The following is a 12261-nucleotide window of genomic DNA, read 5'->3' on the forward strand; positions in this document are numbered from 1 at the left end:
TTTTCTTTGAACATCCTGTTTTTCCCACATCAGTTGAATAAACTGCTATCAATTAGGAATCTGGAGTCTTTGCAGTAATGAATCCTGGTGGTGGCTTGGTGTCTATGACAGACGCTGGGGGGAGGGGGGAGGGGGGGGTGGAAAGATCAAGATTGCACTAAGAAAGGAAAAAAAAAGGAAAAAGAGAGGGGAAAGAGAGAGAGAGAGAGATAGAGAGAGAGAGAGAAATTTAACAGATTAATAGATGCCCAGGAGTGATTACCAGGCAGCATCTAATGAAGCTTGATGTGGAGATGCCGGTGATGGACTGGGGTTGACAATTGTAAACAATTTTACAACACCAAGTTATAGTCCAGCAATTTTATTTTAAATTCACAAGCTTTCGGAGATTTTCTCCTTCCTCAGGCAAATGTTTCAAGAGCTCCTTGAAGCCTACGCATTTATACATATTGAACAATACATGGTGTTTACAGACTGCCCCTGCAACTGCCCGTTGCCAAGGCAATCACCGTGTTCAGACAGAGAGGTGTCATCTGCAGAACCCCCGAATACACATTCAACAAAAAAACAAACAGGGAAAAAAAACAGAGAAAAAAAAACAGAGAGAGGCAGAAACATCCGGAAGGCAGAGAGAGCCAGCAAATGACCCATTATATTAAAAACAGATAACATTTGTTCGCTGGTGGGGTAACGTGTAGCGTGACATGAACCCAAGATCCCGGTTGAGGCCGTCCTCATGGGTGCGGAACTTGGCTATCAATTTCTGCTCGACGATTTTGCGTTGTCGTGTGTCTCGAAGGCCGCCTTGGAGTACGCTTACCCGAAGGTCGGTGGATGAATGTCCATGACTGCTGAAGTGTTCCCCGACTGGGAGGGAACCCTCCTGTTTGGCGATTGTTGCGCGGTGTCCGTTCATCCGTTGTCGCAGCGTCTGCATGGTCTCGCCAATGTACCATGCTCTGGGGCATCCTTTCCTGCAACGTATGAGGTAGACAACGTTGGCCGAGTCACAGGAGTATGAACCATGCACCTGGTGGGTGGTGTCATCTCGTGTGATGGTGGTATCTGTGTCGATGATCTGGCATGTCTTGCAGAGGTTACCGTGGCAGGGTTGTGTGGCGTCGTGGACGCTGTTCTCTTGAAAGCTAGGTAGTTTGCTGCGAACGATGGTCTGTTTGAGGTTGGGTGGCTGTTTAAAGGCGAGTAGTGGAGGTGTGGGGATGGCCATAGCGAGGTGTTTGTCCTCATTGATGACATGTTGAAGGCTGCGGAGAACATGGCGTAGTTTCTCCGCTCCGGGGAAGTACTGGACGACAAAGGGTACTCTGTTGGTTGCGTCCCGTGTTAGTCTCCTGAGGAGGTCTATGCGATTTTTTGCTGTGGCCCGTCGGAACTGTCGATCGATGAGTCGAGCGTCATATCCCGTTCTTACTAGGGCGTCTTTCAGCGTCTGTAGGTGTCCATCGCGTTCCTCCTCGTCTGAGCAGACCCTGTGTATTCGCAGGGCCTGTCCATAGGGGATGGCCTCTTTGACGTGGTTAGGGTGGAAGCTGGAAAAGTGGAGCATCGTGAGGTTGTCCGTGGGCTTGCGGTAGAGTGAGGTGCTGAGGTGCCCGTCTTTGATGGAGATTCGTGTGTCCAAGAAAGAAACTGATTCTGAGGAGTAGTCCATGGTGAGCTTGATGGTGGGATGGAACTTGTTGATGTTATCGTGTAGTCTCTTTAGTGATTCCTTGCCGTGGGTCCATAGAAAGAAAATGTCGTCGATGTATCTGGTGTATAGTGTTGGTTGGAGGTCTTGTGCAGTGAAGAAGTCCTGCTCGAACTTGTGCATGAAAATGTTGGCGTATTGGGGTGCGAATTTGGTCCCCATGGCTGTTCCGTGTGTTTGGGTAAAGAACTGGTTATCGAAGGTGAAGACATTGTGATCCAGGATGAAGCGGATGAGTTGTAGGATGGCTTCCGGAGATTGGCTGTTGTTGGTGTTGAGTATTGATGCTGTCGCAGCGATGCCGTCATCGTGGGGGATACTGGTGTATAGTGCCGAGACGTCCATCGTGGTGAGAAGTGTTCCTGGTTCAACTGGTCCGTGGGTACTGAGTTTTTGTAGGAAGTCTGTAGTGTCACGACAGAAGCTGGGGGTTCCCTGTACGATGGGTTTCAGGATGCCCTCGATGTATCCAGAGAGGTTCTCACACAGGGTTCCGTTGCCTGATACGATGGGACGTCCGGGTGTGTTGGCTTTGTGTATCTTTGGGAGGCATTCTCATCCACGTAATCCCCGCGTGGGAGACTTCTACTGCCTCCCAAAGATACACAAAGCCAACACACCCGGACGTCCCATCGTATCAGGCAACGGAACCCTGTGTGAGAACCTCTCTGGATACATCGAGGGCATCCTGAAACCCATCGTACAGGGAACCCCCAGCTTCTGTCGTGACACTACAGACTTCCTACAAAAACTCAGTACCCACGGACCAGTTGAACCAGGAACACTTCTCACCACGATGGACGTCTCGGCACTATACACCAGTATCCCCCACGATGACGGCATCGCTGCGACAGCATCAATACTCAACACCAACAACAGCCAATCTCCGGAAGCCATCCTACAACTCATCCGCTTCATCCTGGATCACAATGTCTTCACCTTCGATAACCAGTTCTTTACCCAAACACACGGAACAGCCATGGGGACCAAATTCGCACCCCAATACGCCAACATTTTCATGCACAAGTTCGAGCAGGACTTCTTCACTGCACAAGACCTCCAACCAACACTATACACCAGATACATCGACGACATTTTCTTTCTATGGACCCACGGCAAGGAATCACTAAAGAGACTACACGATAACATCAACAAGTTCCATCCCACCATCAAGCTCACCATGGACTACTCCTCAGAATCAGTTTCTTTCTTGGACACACGAATCTCCATCAAAGACGGGCACCTCAGCACCTCACTCTACCGCAAGCCCACGGACAACCTCACGATGCTCCACTTTTCCAGCTTCCACCCTAACCACGTCAAAGAGGCCATCCCCTATGGACAGGCCCTGCGAATACACAGGGTCTGCTCAGACGAGGAGGAACGCGATGGACACCTACAGACGCTGAAAGACGCCCTAGTAAGAACGGGATATGACGCTCGACTCATCGATCGACAGTTCCGACGGGCCACAGCAAAAAATCGCATAGACCTCCTCAGGAGACTAACACGGGACGCAACCAACAGAGTACCCTTTGTCGTCCAGTACTTCCCCGGAGCGGAGAAACTACGCCATGTTCTCCGCAGCCTTCAACATGTCATCAATGAGGACAAACACCTCGCTATGGCCATCCCCACACCTCCACTACTCGCCTTTAAACAGCCACCCAACCTCAAACAGACCATCGTTCGCAGCAAACTACCTAGCTTTCAAGAGAACAGCGTCCACGACGCCACACAACCCTGCCACGGTAACCTCTGCAAGACATGCCAGATCATCGACACAGATACCACCATCACACGAGATGACACCACCCACCAGGTGCATGGTTCATACTCCTGTGACTCGGCCAACGTTGTCTACCTCATACGTTGCAGGAAAGGATGCCCCAGAGCATGGTACATTGGCGAGACCATGCAGACGCTGCGACAACGGATGAACGGACACCGCGCAACAATCGCCAAACAGGAGGGTTCCCTCCCAGTCGGGGAACACTTCAGCAGTCATGGACATTCATCCACCGACCTTCGGGTAAGCGTACTCCAAGGCGGCCTTCGAGACACACGACAACGCAAAATCGTCGAGCAGAAATTGATAGCCAAGTTCCGCACCCATGAGGACGGCCTCAACCGGGATCTTGGGTTCATGTCACGCTACACGTTACCCCACCAGCGAACAAATGTTATCTGTTTTTAATATAATGGGTCATTTGCTGGCTCTCTCTGCCTTCCGGATGTTTCTGCCTCTCTCTGTTTTTTTTTCTCTGTTTTTTTTCCCTGTTTGTTTTTTTGTTGAATGTGTATTCGGGGGTTCTGCAGATGACACCTCTCTGTCTGAACACGGTGATTGCCTTGGCAACGGGCAGTTGCAGGGGCAGTCTGTAAACACCATGTATTGTTCAATATGTATAAATGCGTAGGCTTCAAGGAGCTCTTGAAACATTTGCCTGAGGAAGGAGAAAATCTCCGAAAGCTTGTGAATTTAAAATAAAATTGCTGGACTATAACTTGGTGTTGTAAAATTGTTTACAATAATGAAGCTTGAGCAACTTAAAATTGCTATCTGAACTATTGAGATATGCCTGCAAGTCACTCCTGTGTAAAGGACCAGGACACTGTACATAGTTAACGAGCAACACTGAAGGACCAGTGATTGTAAAGTAACCTCTGCACATTTATTAGAATCATAGAATGGTTACAGCACAGAAGGAGACCATTCGGCCCATCGAGCCCGTGCCAGCTCTTTGTAAGAGCAATCCAGTTAGTCCCATTCCCCCCTCTTTCCCCGTAGCCCTGCAAATTTTTTCTCTTCAAGTATTTATCCAATTCCTTTTTGAAAGCCGCGATTGAATCTGCTTCTACCATCCTTTCAGGCAGCGCATTCCAGATCATAACTACTCGCTACATAAAAAGCTTTTTCCTCGTGTCGCCTTTGGTTCTTTTGCAAATCACCTTAAATCTGTGTCCTCTGGTGCTTGACCCTTCCACCAATGGGAACAGTTTTTCTTTAGTTACTTTATCTAAACCCTTCATGATTTTGAACACTTCAATCAAATCCCCTCTTAACTTTTCCTGCTCTAAGGAGAACAATCCCAGCTTCTCCAGTCCTGAAGTCCCTCATCCCTGGAACCATTCCAGTAAATCTTTTCTGCACCCTCTCTAAGGCGTTCACATCCTTCCTAAAGTCCGGTGCCCAGAATTGGACAAAATACTCCAGTTGTGGCCAAACCAGTGTTTTATAAAGGTTCAATATAACTTCATTGCTTTTGTACTCTATGCCTCTATCCATAAAGCCCAGGGTCCCGCATGCTTTTTAAACCGCTTTCTCAACCTATCTTGCCACATTCAAAGGTTTGTGCACATATACCCCCAGGTCTCTCTGTTCCTGCACCCCCTTTAGAACTGTGCCATTTAGTTTACATTGCCTCTCCTCGTTCTTCCTGCCAAAACGTATCACTTCGCTCTTCTCTGCGTTAAATTTCATCTGCCATATGTCTGCCCATTCCACCAGCCTGTCTATGTCCTCTTGAAGTCTATTACTATCCTCTGCACTGTTTACCACAATTCCAAGTTTTGTGTCATCTGCAAATTTTGAAATTTTGCCCTGTACGCCCAAGTCCAACTTATTAACATATATCAAAAAAGCAGTGGTCCTGGTATCGCCCCCTGGGGAGCACCTCTGTATACGTTCCTCCAGTCTGAAAAACAACCGGCCACCACTATTCTCTGTTCTAACTATACTGTGCAGTTGATTACCAGAAAATCTCAATTTTAAAAAAAGTGGTGCAATTGTTCGAGGATGCTGTTGGGTATGATGGTCTGGGTTTCAATACAACGTGTAGGAGGGAGGGCCCTCAACTAGGGGGCTGTACTTTCACTCTCCATATTTAGTATGCAAATATAACAAAGGGAGAAGTCACAGCCAATGGGCATTACCTATCTGATGTGGGGACCAGAACCACAGTACAATAATCCAATTCAAAACAACGTTCATTGCATCAACTGAACTGGCTGTAATAGTGAGAAATATTGGGGAAGGAGCGAATTAATATATTTGGAAAAGCAGAAAAAATCCTTGTGTTGACTTACGGCCTGTGGGTATAGTGCTTCCTTTTGCTAGGTCCAAAACCATGAAGTAGGGCAAGGGTATGGTAGCATAGTGGTTTTGTTACTGGACTAATAATGCGTGAGAACGTGAGTTCAAATCCGATGGCATTTTGAAAATTTGACTTCAGTTTAAAAAAAATCTCGAAATAAAAAGCTATTATCAGTAAAAGTGACCATGAAGCTGTCGGATTGTCATAAAAATCCAACTGGTTCAACTAATGTCCTACAGGGAAGGAAACCTGCCATTCTTATCCTGTCTGGCCTGTATGTGACTAGTCCGGCACTAGTCCCATGGTTGACACTTAACTTCCCTCTAAAGTGGCCCAGAAAGCCACTCAGTTGTGAGGAAGGCCCACCACCACCTTCTCAGGGCAACTGGGGATGAATGCCCATATCCTGAGAATGAATTAAAAGGGTGGAGTTGATACTTGCTTTAACAACTCGTTGAAAACCTAAGATAATTGTTGCCCCTACATCAAAGAATATAGAAGTAAACAAGGAAGAAAGAAAATCTTTTCAAGCAAATGGAATGTTGGGGCACAGCCAGAACAGTGCAGGATAAATCTAGAGAGATAATGCTGAGGCTTTATAATGGTCACACCCCACTTGGAACACTGTCTGCAATTCTAGCCACCAAAAGGACATACATGCATTGGAAAGGATACACAGAAGAGCAATAAGAATTATCCAAAGTGTAAAGGGGGTGAGCTACAAAAAAACATGAGAAGTTTAAGCTCTACAGTCCAGGGAACATAGTTAAGGAACAATCTCACTGAGGTATAATAAAAAGTGTTAAATGGCATAGATAAGGTGAATATTATTTGCAGGTCAGTCAGGCCAGTAGAAAAAAAGGATATAAAATTAAGTTAGTGAAAATTAAATTCAAAAAAGATCTCAAAGAAATTCTTACTCAAAGGATGATAAACGCTTCCAAAGATCTAGCATGTAAGGTACATGGAAATGTACAAGGCCATCTGGTTCAAAGACAAAATATACAGTTGACAGTGCAATCAAAGATGTTTGGGGAGTTAAAGATAAAGATGCAGTTGGGATACCAGCCTGGGTGAGTTGTAATACAAGAGACGAGTTCAATGGGCTGAGTGGACTTTTCTTGTCCATTACTTTTTCTTATGTTCTTAACCAGTTTTTTGGTTTCCAATTTAGATTTTAGAAATTTGTGAACAGCTAACCGAAAAACTAGCTTGTCCAGACCAAAACTGGACAGATATCAACCCCATCAGTGGCTAATTGACCTTTTAGCAACATGCCTACAGCTACAATACAGTATCAGCTACAAATAGAGGAGAGAACATTGTTTAGACTGAAAATACGGTACAAGGGAGCCATCACCACCACAGATTCTCTCCCCTTTCTCAGAGCAACAAAGCTTCATGTTGCCACACACTCTCCAACAATATTTTATTTATATGCAATATAAATGCTCACCCTGCCTATGAAGCAGTGCACTGGCAAGCACCAAGGTCTCCAAGAACTAGTAATGCTAATTCCTGGAGGAGACAAACAAAACAGGGACAATTGGAGGTAATACTCTGGGAAATTCCTTCCCTATTCTGTAATGCAATCAAATAAGTTTCAGAGGACTGTGGGTGGTATGACGCTTCACCAGGTTAACCTAACTAACCCACTCTGCTCTCAATATGTCCCAGTGTTCTTCTCCCTCAGGAACTTGTCAAGTCCCTTCTTAAAGAACTGCAGTGTACTCATCCTCACCACTGTATTTAAATTGCTTTTATTATTCTAATATTTAGACATCCAAGACGCAAGGGAGACATTCAAGTGCTTGAAGCAGTGCAGATAAGAGCCACATGTCTGATCCCAAGAGGAAATTAGGAAAGCAAAGAGAGGGCATGAAAAAATATTGACAAGTAAAAATCAAGGAAAACCCAAAGATGTTTTATAAATACATTAAGAGCAAGAGGATAACTAAGGAAAGAGTAGGGCCTATTAGAGACCAAAAAGGTAACCTATGTGTGGAGGCGGAAGATGTTGGTATGGTTCTTAACAAATACTTTGCATCTGTCAAAGAGAGGGACGGTGCAGACATTGTAGTTAAGGAGGAGGAGTGAGAAATATTGGATGGGATAAACATAGTGAGAGAGGAAGTAATAAGGGGATTAGCATCTTTGAAATTAGATAAATCACCAGGGCCGGATGAAATGTATCCCAGGCTGTTAAAAGAAGCAAGGGAGGAAATAGCGGAGGCTCTGACCATCATTTTCCAATCCTCACTGGATACAGGCATGGTGCCGGAGGATTGGAGGACTGCTAACGTTATACCAATGTTTAAAAAGGGAGAGAAGGATAGGCCGAGTAATTACAGGCCGGTCAGTCCCGCCTCGGTGGTGGGCAAATTATTGGAATCAATTCTGAGCGACAGAATAAACTGTCACTTAGAAAGGCATGGAGTAATCAAGGACATTCAGCATGGATTTGTTAAGGGAAGGTCGAGTCTGACAAACTTGATCGAATTTTTGAGCAGGTAGCAAGAAGGGTTGATGAGGATAGTGCATTTGATGTAGTCTACATGGATTTTAGCAAGGCTTTTGACAAGGTCCCACATGGCAGAATGGTCAAAAAAGTACAAGGGAGAGTGGCAAATTGGATCCAAAATTGGCTCAGTGGCAAGAAGCAAAGGGTAATGGTCGACGGATGTTTTTGTGGCTGGAACGCTGTTTCCAGTGGGGTGCCGCAGGGCTCAGTACTTGGTCCCTTGCTTTTTGTGATATATATTAATGATTTGTACTTAAATGTAGGGGGCGTGATTAAGAAGTTTGGAGATGATACAAAAATTGGTTGATAGTGAGGAGGAAAGCTGTAGACTGCAGAAAGAGATCAATAGACTGGTCAGGTGGGCAGAAAAGTGGCAAATGGAATTCAAACTGGAGAAGTGTGAGGTAATGTATTTGGGGAGGGCAAACAAGGCAAGGGAGTACACAATAAATGGGAGGATACTGAAAGGTGTAGAGGAAGTGAGGGACCTTGGAGTGCATGTCCACAGATCCTTGAAGGTAGCAGGACAGGTAGATAAGGTGATTAAGAAGGCATATGGAATACTTTCCTTTATTAGCCGAGGTATAGAATGTAAGAGCAGGGAGGTTATGTAGAAACTGTATAAATTACTGGTTAGGCCACAGCTTGAGAACTGTTTACAGTTCTGGTCACCACATTACAGGAAGGATGTAACTGCACTAGAGAGGGTACAGTGGAGGTTTACAAGGATGTTAGAACATAAGAACATAAGAACATAAGAAATTGGAGCAGGAGTAGGCCAATCGGCCCCTCGAGCCTGCTCCGCCATTCAATAAGATCATGGCTGATCTGATCCCAACCACAAATCTAAAGAACACAAGAAGTCGGAGCAGGACCCGGCCACATAGCCCCTGGGCCCTCTCCGCCACCCACAGGGCATTGACCGATCCGAACTCAGCTTCATGTCCAATTTCCTGCCCGCTCCCCATAACCCCTAATTCCCTTTACTTCTAGGAAACTGTCTATTTCTGTTTTAAATTTATCTAATGATGTAGCTTCCACAGCTTCCTGGGGCAGCAAATTCCACAGACCTACCACCCTCTGAGTGAAGAAGTTTCTCCTCATCTCAGTTTTGAAAGAGCAGCCCCTTATTCTAAGATTATGCCCCCTAGTTCTAGTTTCACCCATCTTTGGGAACATCCTTACTGCATCCACCCGATCAAGACCCTTCACAATCTTATATGTTTCAATAAGATCGCCTCTCATTCTTCTGAACTCCAATGAGTAGAGTCCCAATCTACTCAACCTCTCCTCATATGTCCGCCCCCTCATCCCCGGGATTAACCGAGTGAACCTTCTTTGTACTGCCTCGAGAGCAAGTATGTCTTTTCTTAAGTATGGAGACCAAAACTGTATGCAGTATTCCAGGTGCGGTCTCACCAATACCTTATATAACTGCAGCAATACCTCCATGTTTTTATATTCTATCCCCCTAGCAATAAAAGCCAACATTCCGTTGGCTTTCTTGATCACCTGCTGCACCTGCATACCAACTTTTTGATTTTCTTGCACTAGGACCCCCAGATCCCTTTGTACTGCAGTACTTTCCAGTCTCTCGCCATTAAGAAAATAACTTGCTCTCTGATTTTTCCTGCCAAAGTGCATAACCTCACATTTTCCAATATTATATTGCATCTGCCAAATCTCCGCCCACTCACCCAGCCTGTCTATATCCCCTTGCAGGTTTTTTATGTCCTCCTCACTCTCTACTTTCCCTCCCATCTTTGTATCATCTGCAAATTTTGATATGTTGCACTCGGTCCCCTCCTCCAAATCGTTAATATAGATTGTAAAGAGTTGGGGACCCAGCACCGACCCCTGTGGAACACCACTGGTTACTGGTTGCCAGTCCGAAAATGAACCATTTATCCCAACTCTCTGTTGTCAGGATTGGTGAATTTTAGCTATGAGGAAAGATTGAATAGGCTGGGGTTGTTCTCTTTGGAACAGAGGAGGCTGAGGGGTGATTTAATTGAGGTGTACAAAATTATGAGGGGGCCTAGATAGAGTGGATAGGAAGGACCTATTTCCCTTAGCAGAGAGGTCAATAACCAGGGGCACAGATTTAAAGTGATTGGTAGAAGGATTAGAGGGGAGCTGAGGAAAATGTTTTTCATCCAGAGAAAGCTAGGGGTTTGGAACTCACTGACTGAGAGGGTGGTAGAGGCAGAAACCCTCAACTCATTTAAAAAGTACCTGGATGTACACCTGAAGTGCCGTGACTTACAAGGCTACGGACCAAGTGCAGGAAAGTGGGATTAGGCTGGGCGGCTCATTTTCAGCCGGCGCAGATGTGCCGTAAATTTTCTATGATTCTATGAAGAGTTAAACTATGATGGGTCAAACCTTTGAGTTATGAGAAACTTGGGCATTTCAACCTGGAAAGGAGGCATCAGAGGTGACCTTATAGTGGCATCTATGATATTTAAGGGAATGAAGAAATCATTTTAAATTAAATTGAGAGAATAGAACAAAGGGAACCAGGTCCAAACTGTAAAAGATAATTTTAGGACTGATATCAGGAATTTTCATTTATACACAATAGTGATCAACATGTGGAATAGACTTCCAGATAAGAGTAATGGAGGTGAAATCCCTGCAATCACTTCAGAAATAATTGGATGCTACAGTGGGGGGGGGGGGGGGGGGGAAGAGGGAAGAGGGCTTTGAGATCTTTCAGGGTGGATTAATTAAGATAGGCTGAATAGCTTTCCTCATCCACATAGTCTTGTGATATGAATACAACGAGAACTGGCACAAGGCAAAATATTAGTTTTTAAAACTGGTAAGTCAGCAATAAAATGTGAATCATAGAAGGTACGCCATTTATTTATTTGTTTATTCAAAAGTAGCAAGCAGACATTGTGATATTTTAAATACCATGTCGACTTATCAGATCAAACACAGCTTCAACAGGACAAAGATTATCCGCAGGAAACTTGCCCGAGATCTACACATCCATCTTCTTTATAAATGATTAAATATATTAATTTGTGCCAGCTCTTGTTGCTTTTCATGTCTCTAACCATTATGGTAACAATTGAGCAGAAATATCCTTGTAAGTACAGTAGCACAGATTGTTCCCATTAAAATACCACAGGTTACCTTGAGGGATGCTGAAGTTACGTCATTTTAAAATCAGAGCCTTGAACAAAAGGAAAGCTGCTTGCCCTCTAGTGAGCGTGTACAACTTGATGGAGATCTAGAAGGTTGCATTGTGTGTGGTGCGGAAATTAATCCAACACCTTATTCTCCATATTATTATTTGGTAAGGGAGAGTGGGGAAAAAGTAAAGTACTTAAAGGTTAGACTAAACAAAAAGTAACAACCAACCATCAACACCACCATCACCTAACAACAACCAGCACCACCACCAACAACCATAATCCAACAAAAGACATACAACAGCTTGCATTTAACTAGCTAGATTGCAGGATAACATTTCTTTTATCAGGATTATAGGGGAAAACTTACAGCTCAAAAATCTCCTGGAAAATGTCCTTAAACCGTCCATCATAAGCCTTCATAATGGTGTTCTTGGTACTCATGTAAAGGGGCCATTTCTTAGCTAGTGCATACTGGAAGCAGCTGTGTGCAAATCCTGTAATAGACTAGGTATAAAAAAAAACAGAACAGGTCAAAGATTATTCAGTGTTGGATTGTTAAAATCTTCTGGCAAAAAATGTAAGGTTCGTAATATTGGTTCAATGCTCCATGTGTTTGAGTCTCCCATTGGCTTCAAACTGATACTTGATTTTTTTACTATCAAGTTCCATCTTAGAGTAATGAATGAAGATGTCAAGTGCCATTAAAAAATCTAATTTTAAAAAACCTAATTGAAGTATAGTATACTCCACGCTAGTAAATTGAAGGGTAATTGTGCAACTGTACTC

The 12261-nt window shown here is 44.5% G+C and overlaps 1 protein-coding gene across 1 annotated transcript in view; it reads right to left on the reverse strand.

Moving 5' to 3' along the window:
- LOC137320846 (isocitrate dehydrogenase [NADP], mitochondrial-like) overlaps window positions 1-12261 on the reverse strand; it is a 79441-nt gene that overhangs the window by 21086 nt on the left and 46094 nt on the right. The window contains exon 6 of the mRNA XM_067982741.1: window positions 11843-11979. Coding sequence (XP_067838842.1) covers window positions 11843-11979 — 137 coding nt within the window. The remainder of the gene's footprint in view (window positions 1-11842; window positions 11980-12261) is intronic.

Source organism: Heptranchias perlo, chromosome 4 (genome assembly GCF_035084215.1).
Source record: "Heptranchias perlo isolate sHepPer1 chromosome 4, sHepPer1.hap1, whole genome shotgun sequence".
In the NCBI taxonomy this organism is placed as follows: domain Eukaryota; kingdom Metazoa; phylum Chordata; class Chondrichthyes; order Hexanchiformes; family Hexanchidae; genus Heptranchias; species Heptranchias perlo.